The 24,782-nt window shown below is 33.3% G+C and overlaps 3 protein-coding genes across 3 annotated transcripts; all 3 read right to left on the bottom strand.

Annotated features, from left to right (window-relative positions):
• Positions 1–1,972: 1,972 nt before the first annotated feature.
• On the bottom strand, positions 1,973–3,868 carry LOC132183870 (patatin-like protein 2). The gene is made up of 7 exons (XM_059597329.1): positions 3,728–3,868; positions 3,373–3,554; positions 3,056–3,245; positions 2,802–2,963; positions 2,411–2,713; positions 2,139–2,311; positions 1,973–2,051 (listed from the first exon to the last, which is right to left on the bottom strand). Exons 1-7 carry the CDS (start codon positions 3,866–3,868, stop codon positions 1,973–1,975), a joined length of 1,230 nt encoding a protein of 409 aa, XP_059453312.1.
• A 6,649-nt stretch (positions 3,869–10,517) lies between these two features.
• LOC132183869 (patatin-like protein 2) lies at positions 10,518–12,554 on the bottom strand. The gene is made up of 7 exons (XM_059597328.1): positions 12,358–12,554; positions 12,078–12,259; positions 11,775–11,964; positions 11,482–11,643; positions 11,071–11,373; positions 10,791–10,966; positions 10,518–10,684 (listed from the first exon to the last, which is right to left on the bottom strand). Exons 1-7 carry the CDS (start codon positions 12,490–12,492, stop codon positions 10,612–10,614), a joined length of 1,221 nt encoding a protein of 406 aa, XP_059453311.1. The 5' UTR covers positions 12,493–12,554; the 3' UTR covers positions 10,518–10,611.
• A 2,819-nt stretch (positions 12,555–15,373) lies between these two features.
• LOC132185590 (patatin-like protein 1) lies at positions 15,374–17,644 on the bottom strand. Its single transcript, XM_059599346.1, has 7 exons — positions 17,471–17,644; positions 17,161–17,336; positions 16,838–17,024; positions 16,543–16,689; positions 15,954–16,259; positions 15,597–15,772; positions 15,374–15,461 (listed from the first exon to the last, which is right to left on the bottom strand). The coding sequence occupies exons 1-7, from the start codon at positions 17,612–17,614 to the stop codon at positions 15,374–15,376; spliced, it is 1,224 nt and encodes a 407-aa protein (XP_059455329.1). The 5' UTR covers positions 17,615–17,644.
• Positions 17,645–24,782: the final 7,138 nt, after the last annotated feature.

Genomic DNA, 24,782 nt, shown 5'->3' with positions numbered 1-24,782 from the left:
TTTAATTGATGTTAGAATGGCTTTGTTGGGAATTCTATCCCAGGTCTAGCTAGAATAACATATATTGATCATTTTTGTTGACAAAATATAATATAATTAATTAATGTATAGGAATTTGATATCATGAGACTAATTAATTAACCAGAGATATATATTATCGATATATATTCTCCATCGTTAATTTTCTAAATTTTGTTGCTGATTATTAAATTTGTATTTGTATTATCAATTTATTTTCCTTGCTTTCTTAATCTAATTTATTTACATCGTCATCGATCAATATGAATATATATCATAGTTTTAGTCGAATTAATAATTGGATGAAGCAGCCAGCAATAGCCAGATTAATGTGGGTTTATGGGATGGGTACGTAACGACTTGTCGTGACAATTTCTCTTGTGAATGTGTGAGAGAAGGAAGCTTGGAGATGGACATTGATCTCTCTCTCCCCTTTTATGTAGACATGTCAAAAAAAAAAATAAAAAAATAAAAATGGCTTTCGACTTCAGCTAACTGTGAGGTCCAATAAAAGCCCAATGAACGACACACTACCTCGTACTCTGCTTTCACAAATTAAGCTATAGTTTTGGCCTTCTGGCCCATTAAACAGAGATGTCTTAGGTGGTCATCATATTCATATATATATAACGTCGCTTTTCCTGGAAAAATCAACTTGGAAAGGGATATGATGGTTAATTGAAGTGATTGAGAAGGATTGCTGATAATACTCTTGGAACAAATAGGTAGCCTAGAATCTAGATGATGACTAATCAATTAAGGATTATATCACTAATTCTTCACGTCCTTGTTTTAGGAATACTGTGAAGCGAAGATACAAATTTGACTGGCGCTAGACGATAGTGATATATAGGTGAAAATCAACGCAGCGAATATATAAAATATAATTGGTCGAAAAGTTGACTTCTATTTTCTTGCTCATGCATGCAACTACGTACGGGATATTTGATCAAATCAATTCTTGTAATTCTTTCAAATCTTCTTGTTTCCCATATATATTTCTATCAAGTATATTGCAACAGATTTGACTTAATTATGTTCGGTAATTTAAAGAACTACGAGAGATATTTGGTTTTCATCTTTTGCTCATCTCCGTATAAGAGATGAACAAATTTCACAATTAAATATATAGGATTCACATATGGGTTTCATAGATTTAATGATAGCTTCTTTTTTTTTTTTTTTTTTTTTTTTTTTTTTTTTTATAAAAAAAGATGGACAAAAAATGTGTAGGAGTATGATATCAAACACATCTCAAAACTACAATATATGTGTTATCTCATCTCCCAACCACTCCGTTTGCAAATTCAATAGTGAATTCGCCCATCTAGAATACGGAGAGGTGAAAAATAGGATGCATAATGATTTTCTTCATTTCTCGTAATTTTTTCAATTGTCCAAACTGATAAATGATAAAAAATTATTATGTCTCATCTTTTACCCATCCCTGTACAGTAGATGGGTAAATCTACTATTGAATTTCTAAGATCCGGTTCACAAATTCAATGATACATTTAGAAAATAGATAGTTGAGAAAATATTGATGTGTTATATCTTTCGACCAAGATTTCATCCCAATTTATTATTATGGGTATTATAACGGTACGGTGGAAGTAGCTAGCTAGGCTTTTTCTTTCTCTCGATCTTCTCAAAATAAGCTTCTACTCCCTCTTATATTTTATTTTATATTTAAACAAAAGAAAATGCAGTAAAAGTTATATTTGAAAGGTATCTTATTTTTATTAATCACACCACGGAAAACAAACAAGAAGTGCTTACATCGACCTTTGTTATTATTATCCCAAATGCATCCGGGATTTTATTGAATAAACTAAACAATAAACGAATAAATTAATGGTGGATTGTTTGTACATTTCCACCTCAAATTTTAAATATTATTCTAGCTAGAATATGCCCCTAAAAGAGTTTACTAGTCCGATCAGTTTAATTAATATCATTTGGAATTTGCAGCATGTCCATGGGGGGACCTAGCTAGGCGAAGCAGCCTCTCTTGGGAAAGTATTTTCGCAAACCTGCAAGAACATAATAAAGTTTCCATTAATAGACTAATTAATTTTCCCAAATAAATTGTTAGAAAATGAATATATATATATACGTACCTTATGAGAGCTTCTGCATTAGTCTCTTTGCTAGAAGGCTCGAAAAGGCCCGTGTCCAAATTCACCCTAGAAACTGGTTTCTTCAGCAATCCTTCACCAACTTTCACAAGATGATCCAAATTCTTCTGTGTGGCGATATCCACGGAAGAGACATCCCCTCTTAACGTGTCGTCCTGTAATTGGAGGCATGCACAGAAGAAAATTTAATTAGTTGAGCACAAAATGAAGGCTTAATGAATGATAATATAATATATAATATAATCAATTAGTACCTGAATCCGGAGGTAGCTTTTCTCGGTATGAAGGGCTTGGAAAACTGCAGAGAGATGGAGGTGGACCATATCTGCACTTGCTTGCGTAAAAACATCAACGATAGGGGTGGAGCCACCTTTGCTTAACCAATTCAAAATACCCCACTTAGCTGCCTCGTGCGCATTATATTTCTTTTCAGCTTTCGAAGACCCCGTTCCTAACGATATGACCAGAAACCTTCCAAAGTCCACCGGTTTTATCGGGAAGAAGTCAGGGCTTCCTCTACTCACCTCCTTTGTTATTTCACCAATCGCAACTAAAGCCTACATCATTAATGTACATATTTAATTAATTAATATGTTATATATATAATTTCAGTTTAATTAAAAAAAAAAAATTGCTTATATGTACCGGATTATTTGCAGCAACGCCACCATCTATTAGGTTAAAGTCTCTAACTTTTCCTGAGGGGTATCTGGTTTCAAAGTAATGAGCTGGAAGATAAGTTGGTGCTGCTGAGGTTGCAATGCATACGTCCGAGAGAAGGGCATCTAAACTTGGGTTTTTCTTGACCTGCATGAAAAGCAAAGATCATTTTCTAACTAATTCATATCATGCATGCAATTATCAGTTTCTAATAACTAGAATTAATTAAGTTTATAAACCTCAAAGCTGGAGAAGATGGTTGGCTGGAGTCGGTTGATGTCAAATGTTGGAATGACAACATTAGTCAATGTCTGGTGCAATCTTGTGTTTCCAAGTGTTTCCTTGACAAGGCTATGGAGATATTTGCCATTGTATTTTGGCCCGGAAAGGGCTTTTATTATCTTTGAAACATGAGGAAGCAATGGACATCTGTACGTACGTAATTCAAAACCATGAGAGATATATTCATGTTAATTAATGACTGAAATGTACAAGTACTGTTGCATAGTATATATGTTATTGATCTCATGGAATTGAATATAGTAATAAGTTTTACCTGTTTTGTGGGAAGATCTTAGGACCTTGTTTTAGGTAGAAGTCCTTGATATCCTTGGCTGCAAACAAGGGCCTGTTCTTTTCATTTGGGCTTGTTAGCATGGCAGTGACAAGACCACCTGTGCTTGTTCCTGCAATCACATCAAAATAATCTGCGATTCTTGCTTCTTCACCATCCATCTTCTGCAGTAACATATACATAGACAAACAATTATTAATATGGTGCATCATTATGAGTCAAACTAACAAGAATTAATTAAAAATGAAATGCGGGATATATTAATTGATCATCAGCTAGCGCACTGAAATGTGCATTACAAATTAGTTTGGAATGCATGGAATTGCATGAGACTAACCTGAAGCTCAGCTTCTAAAAAAGTAAGAATAGTTCCTGGGATAAGCCCTCTAATTCCACCGCCATCAATGCTGAGAATGGTGATTAGGTTCCCATAAGTTGGAGGCTGTAGGGCTACACTACTAGCAGCAGTTGCTTCCATGGAGATCGAATTATTTAAGGTGCAGGTATCTATCACAGAGAGAGAGAGAAGAAAAGAGAGAATTTAAGAGCCTTTGAATGAGAGCTAGGGTTCTTTGATCTTGATATCAATTTAAGAAGAATTTGGGTATTTATAGATTCATATATTCTTCTTGCTGATCGACCATGTTCCAACCAAGCATGTGGAGGGGATAACGCCCATGAAAAAGTCAATAGAAAACATGATTCAAAGTTGATCCAATTGTGTTATACATATTGGATATAATACTAATTATAAATTGTTCAAACTGAACGAGTCCTACAAAGTCCTACTTGTCATCCTTGTAGATAAATCAGAGTAAACAAATAAAAAATTCTATGTTCCAATGTTTTCTACCTTTGCGCAAAAATGGAATAGCAAGTGTCAATACTTTAGAATGGTAGGTTGGACTTGAAGAATTTTAGGTAAGAATTATTAGGCAAACCAACGTGGGAATTGGGACTAGTAGTACTAGGCCTAACTATTTCATTCTATCAAGTGGCTATTATATATATAATCAAATTAAGCTTTGTTAACATGTAAATCTTTTGATTTCGTAAAAGGTGGCGCACCTCAAGAAATCAACCATGAAACACGGTGGGTGATTTAGCATTAAAGTATTGATTAAATGATTAAATTTACCTCTTTTTGACTATCGGCTTAAACTTTTAAAGTAAGTGGTAATTTAACATTTAGCTGTACGCCCATTATTTTAGCCACACACTTTACCCTTTGTACTTAATTACTTTTCTTATGATAAACTTTTACTGACTTAGGCATCGTAGCAACTTCTTGTTGTATCACCAGAACTTGGTATGGGATCTAACAAGAAAACAAAATGAAAGAGAAGAACTGATTCTCATTTTACTCGATAAAGATTACATGGAGCAATGCTCTGTATGTATACTAGATTATCATGCTAACTAATCAGAAACTAATCGAACTAATCAGAAACTAATCTAACTGAATTTATTGCATGTGATGCACATTTAACACGTGCATGAAGGATAACAAACCAGCTACCAGCTAACCATCTTCCTAAACTGTAAAACTAAATAAATAGGTTAGTTTAATACAGTTTGATAGGATCAATTGACATCTTCCATATTGTCCAAGTACTAAGTATTCAGAAGAAATCGAGAGTTCAACAAAGTACGTACCTGCACTTGCTTACGTAATTACTTCCAACTTGATAAACATTAATGTAGTTATGCAACATCGAGTAAATATTCAAAAAACAAAAAATTAAGAGACATAATTAGTTTTTGAGGCCTTATTGAAAACAAGAATCTACAAAATCTTGGATGGGAAATATGGGAAAGTGTTTAATGGATAACCCTCCTTATGATTGGTGTTAGAATATATTATTTCCTTTGTTAAAATATTTTATATTTCGTTTATTTAATTTGTGATGTAGGGTTTATTTCTTTCTTTATGTATTTTAGGGTTTAATTTGGGTTTCTTGGTCACTACTCATTGTCTCTCTATAAATTGAGAGTTATGTAATTAATATTGATTGATATAGTGAATATACAAGATGTAGCCCATACGTCTCTTTCCGCTTTCGCTCTCTTTTCTTTCTCTTTTATATTTTAGTATTTTATATTTTATATATATTTTAACATGGTATCAAAGCTACGATTCTATTTCTGTGGTTTTTAATAAAAGTCTTATGATGTTTCTATGGTGTTTTCTAGCATTCTCTTATGATGATCTCTTAATTTTGTTGTGATCCACGGCTTTATTCATTGGCGAATCTTGGCACAATGCGGTTTTGGCCCTTCACGGGAATTTTAACGGCTAGTTTTCGTTCTCTGGCCTCATTGTCAGTTGCGGCTTGGCCCTTCATCGGATTCTTTTAGTGGCTTGTCTACGTTCTCCGGTATTTCTCCGGCAGTCACTTTCAGCCTTTCTCGTCTTTGTTATTGGCGAACCCTGGCACAATGTGGTTTGGCCCTTCAAGGGATTTAATGACTAGTTTTCGTTCTTCGACCGTCATTGTCAGTCTCTATTCTCCGGTATTTCTCCGGCCGTCATTTTCAACCTTTCTCGCCGGCATTGTCTTGATCCAACCATCGACTTCAGATGCTTTCAATTTATTCTCTTTTCCAAATTCAAGCTTACACCTTGAGTTTGAGGGGGATGTTAGAATATATTATTTCCTTTGTTAAAATATTTTATATTTCGTTTATTTAATTTGTGATGTAGGGTTTATTTCTTTCTTTATGTATTTTAGGGTTTAATTTGGGTTTCTTGCTCACTACTCATTGTCTCTCTATAAATTGAGAGTTATGTAATATTGATTGATATAGTGAATATACAAGATGTAGCCCATACGTCTCTTTCCGCTTTCGCTCTCTTTTCTTTCTCTTTTATATTTTAGTATTTTATATTTTATATATATTTTAACAATTGGGATGAAATTGTTGAATTGGGTGAGAGGATCGGAATTGGAAGGGAAAAGCTTGAAAGCTGTATTGTGCAAGTTGGTGCTGAGTGCTACAGTATATAACATTTGGAGAGAGAGGAATAATGTTAAACATGGGAACCAATTGTTGACTGTGGAGAGAATTATGATGAAAATAATTTGGGAAGTCAGGACTCGGGTTCTGTCAAAGGGCTGCTTCAAGAAGAGTAAGAGGAAAATGAAGAATTATGTGTCAAGTGGGATTTTTGGATATTATGAGTAGTTTGAAGTCTGGGTCTAAGTAGAATTGCTAATTTGGATCCTATGTTGGCTCTTTAGATGTCTCTCTTGTAGATATATATCTAGTGCTTTGGCTGTGGTTGGTTGAAGATGTTGAGACTTTATTTTCTGCAGAATGGTGGTTTGAAAATACTGCAGCTGCTATAATATGTTTTGATTTTAGACTTTATGGTCGGAATCTTTTTAATGGGCGCTGCCCAAGCCACCTGCCTGAAGATTGCTCGCTGCAGTGGACAATGGGGTGCTGTGCTACGCCTACAATGTTTGTACCTGTGGCAAGGAGCTGGCTGGGCATTGGTGGAGCTGTTGCATGCCTGTGTGGGTTGCTGTGCTGTTGGAGGTGGGCCTGCAAGGAGTTGCTTTGGGGCAGTGGGCCAGTTGAAGGTGTTGGCTAAATTTAAATGAACCAAAGGGCATGGGCCACGAGGCTGGTCGCTTGCTAGAAGCTAGTTGCTGAGACAAACGACCAGCAAACTTGGAGTAAAAAGTAAAGTAAACCTAAGCATATTATAAAAATTTCTAGAATAAAAAAAAAAAATGACAATCAAATAAAACTCTAATTTAAAGAACTGAAATAATAAAAGGACATAAATTTCAGCCAAATCGGTATGGAAGAAATATCCTCCAACCCATGTAAAACTGTGCAAAGTGTTTATAAACATTTAAAAGGCACATTAAATTCTTAACCTCATTAGTATCAGTTTATTAATTTAGACTAAATTTAATGTACCGGTTTGGAGGAAATTTCTATCCATAATAAAATAGAATATTTTTGATTGTTGGATTATTTGATTTGTTGGAATAAAATCTTTATTAAATTCTCCAATAGAGCAATCAAGTCTTTCCGAAATACAATTTTTATTAAAGTCTCCAATAGAGCAATCAAGTCTTTCCTTCTTGAATTCTTACCTTTATTTCCTTCAAACTTTCCAATATTCATTTGGTAGCTCGTTTTGACCTAGTGAACATCAAAATTAGCAAAACCTCGTGAAACATGACTTTGTAGATCTTTGAATCGAACGCCACCAAACTTGCTCTAATCCAATGTCTGAAACTTGGGGTATGACATTTTTAGTAAAACTCATTAGGTGTGAATTCCACCCTCGATCTACATCACTTAGTTTTTGTAGCTGTTGTAATTGCTATATTGTTACCCGCATCAGGGAGAGGATGAAGCGATGTATATAATAGTTTCCAGTTTAAATTATTAGGAGACTTGTTTTGTTTCCTTGAGTTTCTAGTTTAAAAAGCTAGAGTGAATTGTACTTTTCATTGATATATGAAAGATCTAGTCATTCATCCAAAAAAACAAAAAACAATCTACAAAATCAAGATGATAATTCATCCCGGCCTAAAAATGGCTGTAAGTATCATGAGTGTACATATCACAATCAGAGACGGATTTAGTGGGGATCGGCCGTGGCCATAGTGCCCCCCAAATTACAAAAAAAAAAAAAAAAAAATTAAGCAAAAATAAAAAAATAAAGGTAAAAAAATAATAATTTAAGGTATTTTTTGTCAATTGGTCCCTCCCCAAAATATTTTTAGCCTTGAATCCTCCAAATTCAAAGCTGGTTCCGTCCCTGATCACAATCCTCCTAAAGGTTTCCGATAATATCACTGAACTCATCTGAGATTCTCGGAACATGAGGATCTGCCTTCTGTTAAACTGTCAATGCCAAACATATATACATATACGTACCCAAATGGCAATATTTAGAGTATATCTGGAAACATATAATAGTGTGTTGGAAGGCCAGTGATTACAGGTGAAGATATTTATTCTGAAGGGCACCCATTTCGAGAATGGATAAAATTCCTGCATATATGAGGCTCCATTTAAGCTGCATATATTTCCTATTGGGCTCCCTGTCGCCTGCAAAATGAAAAATCTATTTTCACAAAATGATCGTGCTGGCAAGAGTGTGGTAACCTATTAGCTATAGCATTAACTTGTAACCATGAGATAAAGCATAGAACCAAGTACAATGCAACCATATAAGAGATAAACATCTTGTAGCACATGATCAGCATAAAGATTAGTCCACATTGAGTTTTAACTTGAATATTTTTCTTTATTGGTTATGGCATATATGTTTGTCAGCACCTGTTTATAAGATAGTGATCCTTTTGATTATGCGTATTAATTACCAACATAAAAAAGTTTAAGTTTTTAATCTATATATTCATCAATCATTCTAGTGGGACAAGCACACGTACAATAGTTTCATTAAACAATTGTCATGTTGTGGGAAGGAAAAAGAAGTATATTATATGAACCATAACAATTAATTCTATGAATAGAAAGATTCTAATGAATCATGAAATAAATTCTCTAGTGATAATCTAAAAGACATGTTTTTTCAATTTTTCGTAAGTCTATCTCTGAAATTTTCTGTATGGATTGATTTGTCGTTTGACCTAGCTAGGCATGACTGAACAGCTCAAAGAAGCTTCTCATGTCCGGACAACTCTATCCATGTCCACACACTAGTCTTTCATAATGAACATATTCGCTAATATGTCTGGACACCATATGGAACAGGTACTCGATCTCTAGAATGTCTCATATCCAAACAATATTGTCCATGTCTGAACATCAATTGTAGTACTACTTGATGTTTTGAAGAATCTTCATCATGATCTTCACTTGTAGCTAGACCTAAGTACACAACTACTTAATTCCCAATAAAAGTTGAAGTTTTGGACACCGAATTAGAAAAACCTAACAATGCATGTGGTCTTTTTATTATCCATGGAATGTGATTATTTTTGCTTCTCATAGGTTTTTGATTAATTTGTCTGTTTTATGGGCCAGAGTACGTGTAGGGTAGTACTGTGAGTCCCACGTGATAAACCTTATGCCCAATGACCTCATATGTTAGGATAATTGTTATTTAGAGGTTGTCATCATGATATTCTAAGTTATTTAATTTGGTTCGAATTTGTGGCAAAAATTAGCCCAAGCTTGTAGAAATGATTCACGTACGTGATTCATACAATATGGCCAAGACCAAAGATTTGGTGGTCTTTGGGGCCCGGGCACAAGTTTTGATCATCATGCATACGTTGGATGGTTTTGCCAATGAATATTTTGGACAATTGCATATAAAGGATCAGAGTTAATTAAAAGAGGTAGGTTTCTTTTATATATAAACAGTGGAGACATTAATGGGCTCCAGTAATATAGAAAGGGGTAGACCAAGTTATGATATGAAGTGTACGACAGCCTTAATGTTTGGGTATGGGACAAAATATAATCTCAACATATAGATCTCATCAACTGTGGGTTGTTTAAAAACACATTCATTTGTGCGGTGCACAACCAAAACTCCGTACAAAATTTAAGTTAGTGGATTTATGAAATTGATGCATGATTAATGTAGATTTAAGTATTTGTGGATCCAGTACATGTACTCTATTTGTAGATTTGGATTTATTAATAAGTTAAAAAAATGTGGTTATATTGGAATTCTAATATATCCAAATATTTTTTTTAATTATGAATATATTGAGAGTCAGGCAAAAAGAAAGATAAACAATCTTGAATATGTTAATTTCCTTCTTTAAACTTGTTGATTTGCTCGGAATACTAGGAATGAAGGCATTAACACTTGATTAATTCAAGATCATTAATAAATCACCATTTATTTCAAAAGCTTAAACTAATAGAAAATACGAGGTAAACTAATAGAAAATTCTGGTTTTCTGATACTATGTTAAATCACGTACTATATATTGATCTCAAAAACTTAAGCTAATATAAATAAGTAAATTTAATTATTTAATTAAAATATTAACAACGAGAATACTTAAGGTTCGAAAAATACAAAGAAAACTTCTATAGAGGTTCTTATTCAATCTAAAAATCACATAACAAAGCACATGTCTAATGAATTAATGCCAAACAATGCCTTGAAATAGGCTACAATTTGTGCAAGCTCCATTCGATAAAAATAATTTATTTTGATATCAGTTTAAAAGAATCCAACTGCTTCATTTTGATATCATATATGGATCATTTTGCAGCATTTACGTGGGGAGACTTAGCATGGCGAAGCCGTTTCTCTTGGGAGAGTAGTCTCGCAAACCTGCGACAAATTAATTAGGTTTTGATCATTAATTATTATACCAATTAAGCTAGCTAGGATTAATTACCAGAGAAATAGTAGAAATTAATTAATCAACATTATATACCTTATGAGAGCCTCTTCATTAGTCTCTTGACCAGAAGTGCAATCGTTAAGGCCAGTGTCCAAATTTACCCAAGAAACTGGTTTCTTAAGCAATTCATCACCAACTTCAACAAGATCGTCCAAGTTCTTCTTTGTGGCTATATCTACGGATGATACTTTCCCACTTAATTTGTCATCCTGCATCCATCGCTCAAGAGGTTATAAAGAAGAAAAATTAAACGATCGAAAGCTTTAATTAATTTGATCGATATTATTATTATTATTGTTCAAAAGATATATACCTGAATTCGGAGGTAGCTTTTCTCAGAGCGAAGGGCTCGAAAAACCTCAGAAAGGTGGAAGTCCACCATATCTGCACTTGCTTGAGAAAAAACGTCAACTATTGGGGTGGAACCATTACTAGTTAACCAATTTAAGATACCCCACTTGGCTGCCTCGTGCGCATTGTATTTCTCTTCAGCTTTGGAAGATCCTGTTCCGATTGAAATCACCAGAAATCGTCCATAATCCATCGGTTTTATAGGAAAGAAGTGAGGGCTTCCTCTAGTCACCTCCTTTGTTACTTCGCCAATGGCAAGTAAAGCCTTATATATACGTACAAATTATTTAATTTAGTAAGTTAAAGAGAAAATAATTATATATATATATATATATATATATATATGAAATTAATTGGATTTATTTATACTGACTGGATTATTTGCAGCGATGCCACCGTCTATAAGGTTAAACTCTCTCACTTTCCCTTCGGAGTCTTTGGTTTCAAAGTAATGAGCTGGAAGATAAGTGGGTGCTGCTGAGGTGGCAATGCATACATCTGAAAGCAACGCATTTAAGCTTGGGTTTTTCTTCACCTGCATGCACAGAAAACCAAAATATTCGACCTTCAGCTCAATATTTATAATTATATATACTTGATCGACGTCGTTTTACGTAACATTTAAGTTTGGGACTTGGGAGGTAAGTAGGGAGAAGAAGTTTGAACCTCGAAGCTGGAGAAGACAGTTGGCTGGAGTCGCTTGATGTCAAATGTTGGGATAACAACATTTGTCAATGTCTGGTGCAATCTTGTGCTTCCAAGTTTTTCTTTCACAAGGCGATGCAGATATTTCCCATCGTATTTTGGTCCGGAAAGAGCTTTGATAATCTTTGTAGCATAATTAAACAACGGAAAACTGTATTGTAAACATGCATGACATCACGTTAATAATCAAATAATTGCTTTATATATATATTCATGACACTTTGATGATCGATCTCATGCATGCATGGAATTCATGATATTTACTTGTATTGTGGAAAGATTTTAGGACTGTGATTTAGGTAAAAGTCTTTAATATCCTTGGCAGCAAACAGAGGTCTTTTCTTCTCATTGGGGCTCGTTAGCATGGCTGTCACAAGACCGCCCGTGCTTGTTCCTGCAATCACATCAAAATAATCCGCGATTCTTGCGTCTTCACCATCCAGCTTCTGCATCCATCATATATATCCCCAAAAATAGTAAATAATTAAGCTCTACTACTACTTGAATAATTAAATTTTACTTAATTTATATTAATTGATTGTACCTGGAGCTCAGACTCGAGGAAACAAAGGATAGTTCCTGGGATAAGCCCTCTGATTCCACCTCCATCAATACTGAGAATGGTGACCAGGTTTCCATAACTTGGAGGCTGGAGGGGTGCATGTAGTGTTGCTTCCATGAGGGACTACGTACTGATCGAGGGTGCAGCTAATTAAGTGTGTGTGTGAGAGAGAGAAAGAGAACTTTAATTTAGTGATCTTGAATTTTTTTTTTTTTTTCTAAGATGATCTTGAATTCTTGATGTCCCTTTAATAAAAGCTTAGGGAATTTATAGTCATCTTTCTCGCTTTCCAAGTTCCTGCAGCCATCGATCTCATGGATCACGCTCCAAAAAAAAAAAAAAAAGGTCATCAAACTTGACCAACTTTTACTTTAATTAATTAAACGAGAGAGCAAATTCATCATTTATGATTGTGACGTATCATGTCTGACATGTAGAAAGTTGACTACTAGTTACTATGTCTATGTATATAACCAGGTCCAAGTGCAACGCACTTGTCAGAAATGTCTTCTCAACATTGAACTTCCACATGGTAAATTGGTAAATATCATGCAACATTTAACTTCCACGTGGTAAACATTTAAATATTAACTATTTTATTTTCAACGAAAGCACTTATCATCGGAATACCCCTTGACCCTGGTACGTGCATGTTGAACACGATAAACATTTGCGTATGTGCTATAGATGTGTTTTTTTTGGGGGGATCATTACGCGCGGGCGGGGCTGAATCAGCTATTGACTTCATTGGAGATTCCTTGGGCGGCCAATGCCATTTTTTTTGTTTTTTATTTTTGGTTTTGTATGGACATGTCACCGGCCACAAGTCCCCATGCAAGTTAAATTTTATTTTTACTTTCAAAAAAATTATAATTTTGGGTTTACTGATAAAATAATTTATCAGTAAAAAAATTATAATATTGTTCAAGCTCGCTTAATTAATTCCATGTAAAAAATCCCAGTACTGAACCAATTTTATTCTTAGAGAAATTTTGGCTATAATATTAGAGGCTCTTTATTTATAAACTAGCTAATTAATTAAGAACCCTCAATCAGAATTTTACTTCAATTATTTCTCACATTAAATAATTGAACTTAATTCCAATTTCGATCATCAATTCCATTAATTATGTCTTCATGTGAATAAAATATCAATCACCTTCAATTTGTATTTAATTAAACTACACTAAATCAGATCGATGTGGCATATGGATCGCACTTTAAACATATCTTACATTTAGCACACACACACACTGTGTGTGTGTGTGTTTTATTTCTTAAATATCAAAGTAAATAATGAAGATGAAAAACAGAGAGTTTTCTATATATATATGTTCTCTATTATATATTGGTCAAATTTGATGACTGGGTGAAAATTTGCAAAGACCAAAAAAGAAATTATTGATTAATTTAATTTTAAACACAAAACCAAATGAGAGAAAATTTTGTTGGGTGTTATATTCCTGCTTCTTGTCTTTAAATTTGTTTTTGGTAATTAAGTGCTCCTTCTTCGTTTTATTTCGTCTAATTAATTCTAATTATTTTATTTGTGCCGTGTTGCTTAAGAGATGCTGGGCCCCCTCTTTGGCCAAACTCAACGTACGTACGTATAAATGCCAAGTAAGCTTCCAACACGGAAAGTAAATGATAAACGTGAAAAACAAATATAAAATAAAAAAAAAATGCTTGATTGGGTTAATATATATATAACAGATCGCTCTCATCCGTAAGGTTTCTGACACAATGTATATCTTTGTCAATATATATATATAGAATTGGCAATTAGATAAATATTCATTAAAAAAAAAAAAAATCCTATTTAATTCAGTGGAAGGTAATTTTCACAAGGAAACTGAGGTCATGAAGATAATATATATTAATACGCTAGGGTCTATGCAGTAAAAATATATCAGCGAGACAAAAAATATATATCTTTTTTTTTTTTTCTACAAGTATAAAATATATCTTGGTGCCTGAAATTGAGTGTATAGTACTTCATCTGTTTGTTTCTATTTGGTTTTTGCTTTCATTGATTAATTTTTCATTCGTTCTCTAAAAGGTTTTTCTCGGGTCGTATGGAATGTTTGGCAGAAAGCTATCGAAAATCTTATATAACATGAACAGATTCAAGTCGCCAATAATCAATATTTGTTTGGCACTTAGGAATTCAGTCTAAAAGGCACATTTTGAAACCACAAAGGTAGGAATTGGGTCAAAATTATAGTATGAAAATATGACTTCTTTTGGGTACCTGACCGATATTTTACCAACCAACAGGATGCATGGCGAAGAATTTTGGAAAAGGTCAATGTTGCCTCTTAAAATAATGATTAAATTTATCTCTTTTTATCAACTTAAATTTTTAGGATAAGTGGTAATTTAATATATATAGTCATCACAAAACCAAGTTCATGGACAATAATTAAATGAGTATTTTGTTGATCATTCTTATAACTAGGCTTTGTTTGCCTAATTATTAAATATATTAGGCAAATGCAACAACACCAATTAATGGAACTTCATGATCATCGATCTTCATAATCCATAATAACATCTACACGACCAGATCCATTAGGTCCCTCTTGTAACTGAAAATTTTCAATCAATCTCTCCTTAACCACTTTGGAATGGGCTCAGTGGTATTAGAAAGTTTAGGAGATATGGTGATAAGAAAATAAAATAAAATAAAATAAAAACAAATTGGCTAGAAGATGAAATATGTTAAATAAAATTATAGGATACCTTTTATTCAATAACCTTATATAAAAACTCTTACAAGTTGTAGAAGTAATTTTCTACATTATTTGAAAGGAAAGATACTTCCTAATTTCCCATAAGGGAATACATTATTTATTTTAAATTAAGGAGAGATACTCCTTAATTAATTGTCTCTTAGGAGATTACATTATTTGGAAGGAAAGACAAAATATTTTATTATTGCCAAACTGATCGAGTAGGCTGATAGCATTAGTAAAAACAGCAAATGATCCCCTTTAATTTACTTGTTTGTATTTGATGATTTTTTCTTTCTATCTTCCTTTTCTTCCTCTCGCAGTTTCTTTTCCCGGGAAAGTTTTTGTGCCAACCTGCAAGGGATAGGCCAGTTCTATCGATAATTAGTACTACAATTAATTAATAAACGTTAATGTTTTACGGTCATTAAAACAATTATTATGATATATAACACAAGTGCATCTGTGTGCTTGCGCATTTTTGCCTACTTTTTCAGGGCTTCCGCATTAGTGCCACCATTTTCGATCGGTACAGTCTGACCAGTCTCCAAATTCACCCTAGACACTGGTTTGTTCAATAGCTTTTCCCCAATTTTCACAAGCTTCTCCAGGTTCTCTTTTGTAGCAATATCAACTGAAGCTGTTGTCCCTTCCAATGTATCATCCTGACCACAATATTATTTAGGGAGATAAATATCATTCAAATAGATAAATGATTAATGACAATATTTTATCTATATTTTAGAGGAGAATATATATATATAAAACACAAGCAAATTATTGACACCATTTAATTTATTTCTCATTCAAATAATAAACGATGGAGCTCGTTTTGTTAAAGCTTACTTGAATACGGAGATAATTCTTGCTCTTGCAATTAAGAGTTCGAAACACCACGGAGATATGATAATCAACCATATCTGCACTTGCTTGTTGAAACATATCCACCAATGGGGCAGAATTATCTTGATATACCCAGCAAAGACTACCCCAATTGGCTGCCTTGTCAGCATCATATGGTTGTTTTTTCTTTTCTGAGCCGGTCCCTATTGAGATTACTAGAAACCGGCGAAAGTCCATTGGGTTGATATACGAGAAATTAGGATTTCCCTCAATCACCTGTTTGCTCACTTGGTTTAAAGCAACTAATGTCTGGATCATGGTGCCAAAATACGAACAAATTAAACTGATCAGATAGGTCAGCTTAAATATTACAAAGACTAATTAATATGCTAGAAACATTCCTATTTCACTCCCTCTTCTCTACTCCTTAACATGCATGGCACTGTTACGTCATATAAAAAATAAAATAAAAAAATGTGACAGTACTCTCATGCATGTCTGGAACTATAAGAGGTAGGAGTAAAATGGAAGTTTCTCTTTGGTATTTTCCAATTAATTAGAAGTACAATTGTTGTTATAATAAGTTATATACCGGATTATTTGCAGCAATACCCCCATCAACAAGATTGAATTCTTTATCTTCATTCTTGAATTTGTAGGGAGGGAGATAAGTCGGAGCTGCGGAAGTGCCAATGCAAATGTCGGACAGTTGAGCATCCAAATAGGGAATTTTTTTCAGCTGCATGCACCAATTGCAAGTTAAGTACCTTAAAATTTACTTAGGAGAGGCATCATGCATGCCCATCAAATTAACCGAACCACATAAATTCATTGTCGACTCATTGCATGTCTTTGTTTATTTTATTATGTTTTTCAGAGAGAGAGACCTCATAGGATGAAAAAATGGTAGGCTGCAAAAGCTTCATATCAAATGTAGGAATAACAACATTGGTCAAGGTTTTCCCCAGCCGAGTTTCACCTAATTTCTCTCTTATGATCCCAAGAAGGTATTTCCCATCATACTTGGGTTTTTTTAGTAAATTGGCTACAATTCCAAGTGGTCCAACATTGCCCCTGCAATTGAAAGCAGAAAATTATCATGATCAGCTTAATATGTATATAACAGTGCTCAAGCTTTCATGCACTATCTAATATATCTTTGTAATTGCATATATATGTGAGGAAATGACTAGCAATTAAGTGTACCTACTGTGGGAAAATCTCAGGGCAGTGGTCGAGATAGAAGGGCTTGATCTCCTTGGCGGCAAATAGAGGACGATTATGTTTATCTGGAGCAGCCAACATGGCGGTTACAAGACCACCTGTGCTTGTCCCACCAATCACATCGAAGTAGTCTGCAAGCCTTGCTTGCTTGCCATCCAGCTCCTGCAACCAAAATTATACACCATTGAAATCCAGAACTAATAATAATAATGTAGACATCATGTGCATGCATGGACGTGCATGTATGTCTTGGATTTGGAATATATATATATATATATGAAAAAGTAGAGTTATACCTGAAGTTGGGATTCAAGGAATTCAAGGATGACAGCAGGGATGATCCCCCTGATACCACCGCCATCAATGGTGAGAATGGTTATATACTTCCCATAAGTTGGAGCCTCAATTTGGGAAGATGATGATGATCGACTTTGCTCCATTATAATTAGGAAAAAGAATAGCTTGTGCCTTGTAAGTTATAATTAGAAGCTCAAGTTTTTCTGCTCTCACAATTGATCCACCATGCGACCTATTTATAGGTCTTCACGCATGCATGGTCTACAACTAGTGTATTTGAAGTAAAATTCTATTTTTCAAACAAATTTGAAATTTATATTGGTCATTTTAACATTATCTCTGCTAAAACTAAACATTTAAATTTTTTAAAACAAGAAGTTAAATATAAAAAGATTGCTGAACAACTTTCTGATAAGTTATTACAATCCAAAATTGCCTCTTTTAATAACCGTATCATTGACCTTGTTTGCTCTGATTTTCCTACTGCTTTTTGGCACAGGAAGAAGCACATTGTTTCTTTACCTTATATTAAAAATTTTTCTGAAAACAAAATTCCCACTAAAGTCAGACCCATTCAAATGAATGCTGAAATTTTAGATTTTTGCCAAAAAGAAATTGCTGATTTACTTGCCAAAGACATTATTCGTAAGAGTAAATCTCCTTGGTCTTGTGTTGCATTTTATGTCATGAAAAACGCCGAAGTAGAAAGGGGAACTCCTAGGCTTGTAATCAATTACAACCACTCAATAATGTATTAGAATGGTTGAGGTATCCCCATCAACCAAAACAACTTTACAACTTTAATAGTACTTATCTTTATTTTAATTATCCAAAAGTTTTATTTTAATAAAAAAAATCTTTTAATTATAATATATATTATATGGTTAAATACGTACCTTATTCACCCCTATGGTTTAATTTCTTTATTTTTTGCCCCCTGTAGTTTACTTTTTATCACATGAGGTATATCTAGTTTGCATAAAGATAGAGATGGTACATCCGTCTAAATTTCGTCCAAAATTTAATGAAACGTCACGTCAGTACCAATCACAAATTAGTACCAATCACAAATTGACACGTGTCCATATAATTAATTTTTTAAAAAAAATAAAAAAACATTAAAAAATATATATTTAATTATATATATTGAAAAAAAAAAAAAAAAAAAAAAAAAAATTGAGGGTGGCCGTAGCCACACCGCCTTTGGCCATGGCCACCCCATCTGGTCGGCTTGGGGGTGGCCGAAACCACCCCCAAAGGGTTGAAGGTCTGCCTCAATCTTTCCCTTATTGCATCGCAATTATTGCTATTATTACTAATCATTTTAACACCTGAAAACTCTTTTTTCTTTTTTCTTTTTTCTTTTTTAATAAAAAAATAATAATAATTATCAAGTTATATATCATGATTGACTTTGTGTAAATATAAAATTACGTAGATCCACACACATGCATGTAATTAAAAGACCATAATATTATCTCCAATAAGTAACTCGATTGGCTGGAGACCATAAAGTGATAATTTGGAGGGCATGTATATTCTTCCTTTGTCAATGCCAGTGTGCACGTGCATGACGTGTGTGAGGCTTTTGATCATAATACATTAATGTAAATGATATGGACTCGAATCTCGATCTTGTGTGCATGAGATGGAATAATCAAAGAGCACCTTTCATAATGTAAATGATCATATAGATGGACTCTAATTGTGTGAACAATACAACGAAAGTCCATAACATTTACTAAAGATGTTCAAACGTCTTCCTCCCTTCAACTGCATGATAATGTATGTCTGCACAAGCTTTTGATCATGATTGTTCAATGCATGGATGAGTGTATGAATCCAATAGTAGGGATCGAACTAACTAATATATCACACTAATAAAATAATCTCAAAATTATACTAATTCAAATTATTGGTATTGTATTATTGATTTCAATTCGAAGAACATGAAGGGTCTAAATCAATCAAACAATAAGGAAGCCACCAACAATCTAATCCAATATGAGTGAAGGACCACACGATGGTAACCCCAAAAATCTTTTAAATTAAATTCCTTTTGATAAGTCTTCAACTACTAAGTTCATTTTCTGGGACACCAACCATGATGTTGTCTCTATCTATCATTAAATCCAACAGTCATGGCATGAAGAGATCCCACGAGATAATTTGGCTGGTTCTGCTATTAGCCAAATTCTATGCAGATCAATTGGGGATGCGATGCGATAAACTTTATAAACAATCCATCTGAAAAATCTACTTAAAAATTAATCGCATCGATCTTGGATTATCAAATGAATTTGCCAATCATAATGATTGCCCTATCTTATTGGGGAGGGCAAATATTATATCCAGGGAGTCGCCTTTCACACTAACATTATTCAAATCCATATATGGTGGTTGCTTTTTTTTTTTTTTTTTTTTTTTTTTTTTATTCGAAAGGGAAAAATGAGGGTTACAAAGGGAATCTTTTTCACTACAAATTCTTAAAGATGAGAGAATGGGAGAGTGAGAGGGAAGCTTCATTTATTGCCGAGAGAGCAACCTTAGCTTCCTCAACAGGGCACTATTAGAAGAAAAGTTAATTAATATTAGAAGTATTAGTACTTTAACTATATAAGTCATTATATTAAACTGACATATATCCAAAATGTATTTGAGAATTACATTTTCTATTAAAGATGCACATAAAAATCACACGTATTTTCGATATATGTCAGTGTAATAAACTCGAGGAAAACATGGAACTCTATGTCAATGCTCCTGCATATTATAATAGTTCTGCATCTGAATCTTTTTGAAATTAGTGGCTCATATTCTCTCAGGCACAGAGAGTAATATTGGAATACTAGTGGTTAGCCGAGTAGTCAAACCGGAGTGAGCAGAGTGGGTATTTTGGAGTTTTTCAAAATATGTCCATATAATTAAGGTTTTCTTATATATATATATACAATAGTAAAATATAATTACATTCTCTGTGTACGTAGGCACCTTACCGAATCATGTAAATCTGTGTCTCAACTCTTTTTTGATCTCTTTCTTTCTGATTTCATATTATTTTATTATTGTTGTGTACGCTAACAACAAAAGTATTTGTTCCTTGACATGCAATACAGAACAAGAATGGTGGATCTGCTTCATACTAGCTCACAAGATCCTATGCATGATTGGAGGTAACGTACACTTTCTTTCCTTTCCAATTTGGTTTGTAAAGTTGAACCTTACACAAAGCTAACACATGATGATGATTCTTTCACAGATTATCAACCAGGTGGAAACGTTTAGAGATATTATTATTGATAATCAGTAAGCTCAAGTAATATGCCTACAATTTACTTACGAATTATCATGTGTCCTTTTGGTCTTATGATTTTACAAGTGATTTTAAATAAAATCACAAAAAGCATATCATTTGGAAGTGTGTTTTTAAAAAATTGCTAATTAAAAATGTAGAAAACTCATTGCGGTTAAGGGGTGCAGTTTTAAAAATGCATTGTTTTAAAGGCTACAATGCGATTTAAAATGTCAAATCATAATTTTACCGAACGCTTAATCGTGTTTTTAAAAATAACATTTTAAAATCATTATTTCTTAAATCGCAAGTTTTGAAATTTCACGTTTTAAAATCATTATAGCCTTATTATTTTTTTCCCCTCTTTGGAGTTAGTTTTTTAGATGATAATATAATGTTACGAATGCAATTAAATCACGTATAAGATGGTGGAATATTTGAACTTCAAACTATCATAGAGTAGATGTCAATAAAGAGTATTGTATTAATCCTTTGGCAATTCCAGGACGTGTGCATCACTGTGCAAGAGGCATTTGATGATGATGCATGCACAATAAATGAAATGGGCTCTCCTGTGTTTGAAACGACAAATTATAGGCATAGCTTGCATGAGATGGAATAATCAACAAGTATATATCTTTCATATTGTAAATTAATGATATCGACTGTTGTGTGGACAATACAACAAAAGTCTATAACATTTGCATCGCTTCATTACTAAAGATATGACATGTCGAAACCCTTCAATTGCATATGATAGCTAGTAGTATATTTTCGGTCAAGCTTTTGGTTGTTACAGCTTTTCATTATTAAATGCATATGGATGATTGAATTAGTCCAAATATATATGCAGTTGAACATTATTCCGCAGCATTAACAACACAAGCACTTATATGTATGAACGTTTTCATATGATATTTAAATTTATGGAATTAAATGTGGATTTGTCTTATCTTTTATACGAATATGGATAAGAGATGGATAAAACTGAAAACCAAACACTTCTCATATAATAGAGCTCTTTGTTGGGTCCACAATGTCTCGTTACCTCCTATATTATGTTGGTTGAATTCAAGATCTTTAGCTTTGATATCATGCTAAATTATCATTTGTATTAAAAGCTAGCCTAAACTAATAGAAAGAGGTAAATTTAATCACTTAATCATTCCTTTAATAGTTGGAATAAGCTTATCTTAGTTGGCATGGTTGCATCTCACTCAAAAGAAGAAGAAAAGAAATTCATATTATCATTTATTAATAAAAATTTGAGAACTTTGTGAGGATTTAATTTTCTTTTAGAAATTGCAGAGATTCCTTCTAATATAGACCAAATCATATATAGGAAATACTCCATTTGATCATCAGCCCACAGTATGGTGGAGGAATATTAATAACGTAGAGGTCCAATTTGAAGTGTATTAAATTGAACAAAAATGACAGCATACATCTATCACAACACTTTTTTTTTTTTTTTGCAATTATCACTTGCTTCAAATTCATCTAGCCTTTTGATAAAAGCACTTCATTCACCAAATTACACTTTCTCTCCACAAACTACACACAACTCACAAAAACTCAAACATACAAACAACAAATATTTCAAGTTAACTCGTGTCAGATCTGGCCGTTAGTTTAGATGGGCAACGTCACGTGTGGCTAGCATATGCATGCGCCTAAGCCATTTTTGTTTTATTATTATGCCCGTCTTTTGTATGAAAGCGAACTATTTTAGTGATGGAGAATCTGAAGATTAAAAAGAGAAGAAAAGAAGCTAACGCAAAAGTAAGTCACCTAGCCGCCCCCTCAATTATGTTAGACGGGCCGGGGTTGTACGACAACCCCTTTAAACAGATGTGGGTGACCATAGAGTCATCCACTCTGTTTTGTTAATAGCAATAACCCCTTTGAATCTTTTTTTTTAAAAAAAAAAAAAAAAATTGTGGTGCTTTTACCGCTATTACTAAAACTATTTATTAACATATAAAATAGAGGCAATTAGTCATGTAAAAATGAATCAGACGCACTTGCTAGTCAAGTGTAACATTTTTCATTCAAACTAACGGATAAATCTAACAAAAGAAGTAACTCGAAATAATTAATTAGTAGCTTGTACGTTTGAGTTGAAATGATTTGTAATTTAAAGGTGAAAGTGCAATTAGAATAATAGTTCCCCGATCTATTACAATTGGAAAGTACATATAAGATGGGGGATTTAGACCTCAAACTCAGAGAGATTTCAAAATAATTGATTGTATAGGCAAGCAGATAAATGTATGCATGGCTGACAGACCCTTCCTTTAATTTGTCAATACCATATAGACTGTGCATGACATGTGAGGCTTTTGATCATGATGCCTTGTAAATGATATGGACCATGAGATGGAATAATCAAAGAGTAGCACTCATATTGTAAATGATATGGACTCTAATAATTGTGTGAACAATACAACGAAAGTCCATAGCATTAATTTACAATGCTTCATTACTAAATATGTTCAAACGTCTTCCTCCTTCAACTGTATGATAATGTATGTCTGCTTAAGAGGTTTTGATTCTTAAATACATGGATGATGACTGAAATGAGCCCAATGGGTATGGGACTTATGTCACACTAATGAAAGAAATCTCCAAAATATACCGAGTAACTTTTCTACATTCAAATTAATTGTAATGTGTATTATTGAATTTAATTAATTCCTAGAACATGCAGTGTCTAAATCAATTAAATAAATGATCATATATATATATATATATATATAAAATTAATCAAACAACAAGGAAGCTACCGACGACAATCTATCCAATATGATTGAAGGAGCACACGATGGGCAACCCCAAAAATATTTTAAATTAAATTCCTTTTCACAATTAATCTACTACAACTACCATGTTCATTTTCTCGGACACCAACCACACATGATGTTGTCTTTATCTACCATTAACTTCAACAGTCATGGGATGAAGAGATCCAACAAAATATCATTTGGCTGATTCGGAGGCCGTGCTTTCTAACTTGGAGTTGTGGCATAAAACATTCGGAAAGAAGAAAAATGGAACCAAATGCTGCTAAAACAAATGCCCATTTGAAATTTCTTCAAAAAGAACACGATCTTCGATCTTAGCTCGATCGGTTAATTACTGTTATCTTTATTTTAATCTATAATTTTCCTCTATATCCTTTTTGACCATTTGATCTGTACGAAGCTTCCTTCCATCCAATTAGTAGTAGGTACGTAATTAAACCCAAGCCCGATAGAAACTTTTTACAAATTGGTTTTTCAAGGAAATTTAAATTTCTATCTAAACCATTATCTTTTTTTTTAGAAATGCTATATCTTTCAAAAATTTTCATTAAAAGTTGGTTTTCAAATTATGTGTCACAATTTCATGAGTTAGTGACATATTTCATAAAATAATAAATCTCATATGATAGTAACACATCATTTAATAACCAACTTTTAGAGAAAAAAATTTAAAAATTATATCACTTCGATCTGTATTCTTTTAAGGGGCTAGCTAGCTACATTGTCACGACGCATGCATCCGGCACATGAGTCATAAGAAATGAAAGCTTTCATATAGTTAAGGGGAAACTTCACTTACCTCCCCTATACTTTCGCATTTTTTGCAGACACTCCCCCATTGTTCAAAAACTCTCACTTTGGTGTATCAAACTTTCGTTTCATTCCAAATACCCTCCTACCGTTAGCTTTTGCAGTTAAATCAAACGGTAGATTTAGTAAAAGACCTTTATACCCCCAAAAATTTTTAAAATTCCAAATTTACTCTTATTTATAAATAAAAAATTATTATTATATATCAAAAAATAATAAAAAAATATAAAAAAGTGGCCCACCAGGGGTCACTTGTGACCCGACGGTGGGTCACTTTGTGACCCCCGGTGGGTCAAACACACTACAAAAAAAATAGCATTTTCTAACGTGGCTACAGTACATATTTTGTTGCCACGTCAGAAATTTTCTAATGTTTGAATTTTAAAACGTCAGAAAATAATTTTC

Source organism: Corylus avellana, chromosome ca6 (genome assembly GCF_901000735.1).
Source record: "Corylus avellana chromosome ca6, CavTom2PMs-1.0".
NCBI lineage: Eukaryota > Viridiplantae > Streptophyta > Magnoliopsida > Fagales > Betulaceae > Corylus > Corylus avellana.
The sequence above is the reverse complement of the archived record's forward strand: the minus strand, read 5'-3'. Positions and strand labels throughout refer to the sequence as shown.

Coding starts and splice junctions, on each gene's coding strand:
- LOC132183869 (XM_059597328.1), bottom strand. CDS start 12,492: ATGGAAGCAACACTACATGCACCCCTCCAGCCTCCAAGTTATGGAAAC. Junction 11,374..11,481: donor GCATCGCTGCAAATAATCCA/GTCAGTATAAAT, acceptor CGTATATATAAG/GCTTTACTTGCCATTGGCGA. Junction 10,967..11,070: donor AAAGCTACCTCCGAATTCAG/GTATATATCTTT, acceptor CGATGGATGCAG/GATGACAAATTAAGTGGGAA.
- LOC132183870 (XM_059597329.1), bottom strand. CDS start 3,868: ATGGAAGCAACTGCTGCTAGTAGTGTAGCCCTACAGCCTCCAACTTAT. Junction 3,555..3,727: donor TTTTAGAAGCTGAGCTTCAG/GTTAGTCTCATG, acceptor ATGTTACTGCAG/AAGATGGATGGTGAAGAAGC. Junction 2,312..2,410: donor AAAGCTACCTCCGGATTCAG/GTACTAATTGAT, acceptor CTCCAATTACAG/GACGACACGTTAAGAGGGGA.
- LOC132185590 (XM_059599346.1), bottom strand. CDS start 17,614: ATGGAGCAAAGTCGATCATCATCATCTTCCCAAATTGAGGCTCCAACT. Junction 17,025..17,160: donor TGCCCTGAGATTTTCCCACA/GTAGGTACACTT, acceptor TTTCAATTGCAG/GGGCAATGTTGGACCACTTG. Junction 15,462..15,596: donor AATGCGGAAGCCCTGAAAAA/GTAGGCAAAAAT, acceptor TATCCCTTGCAG/GTTGGCACAAAAACTTTCCC.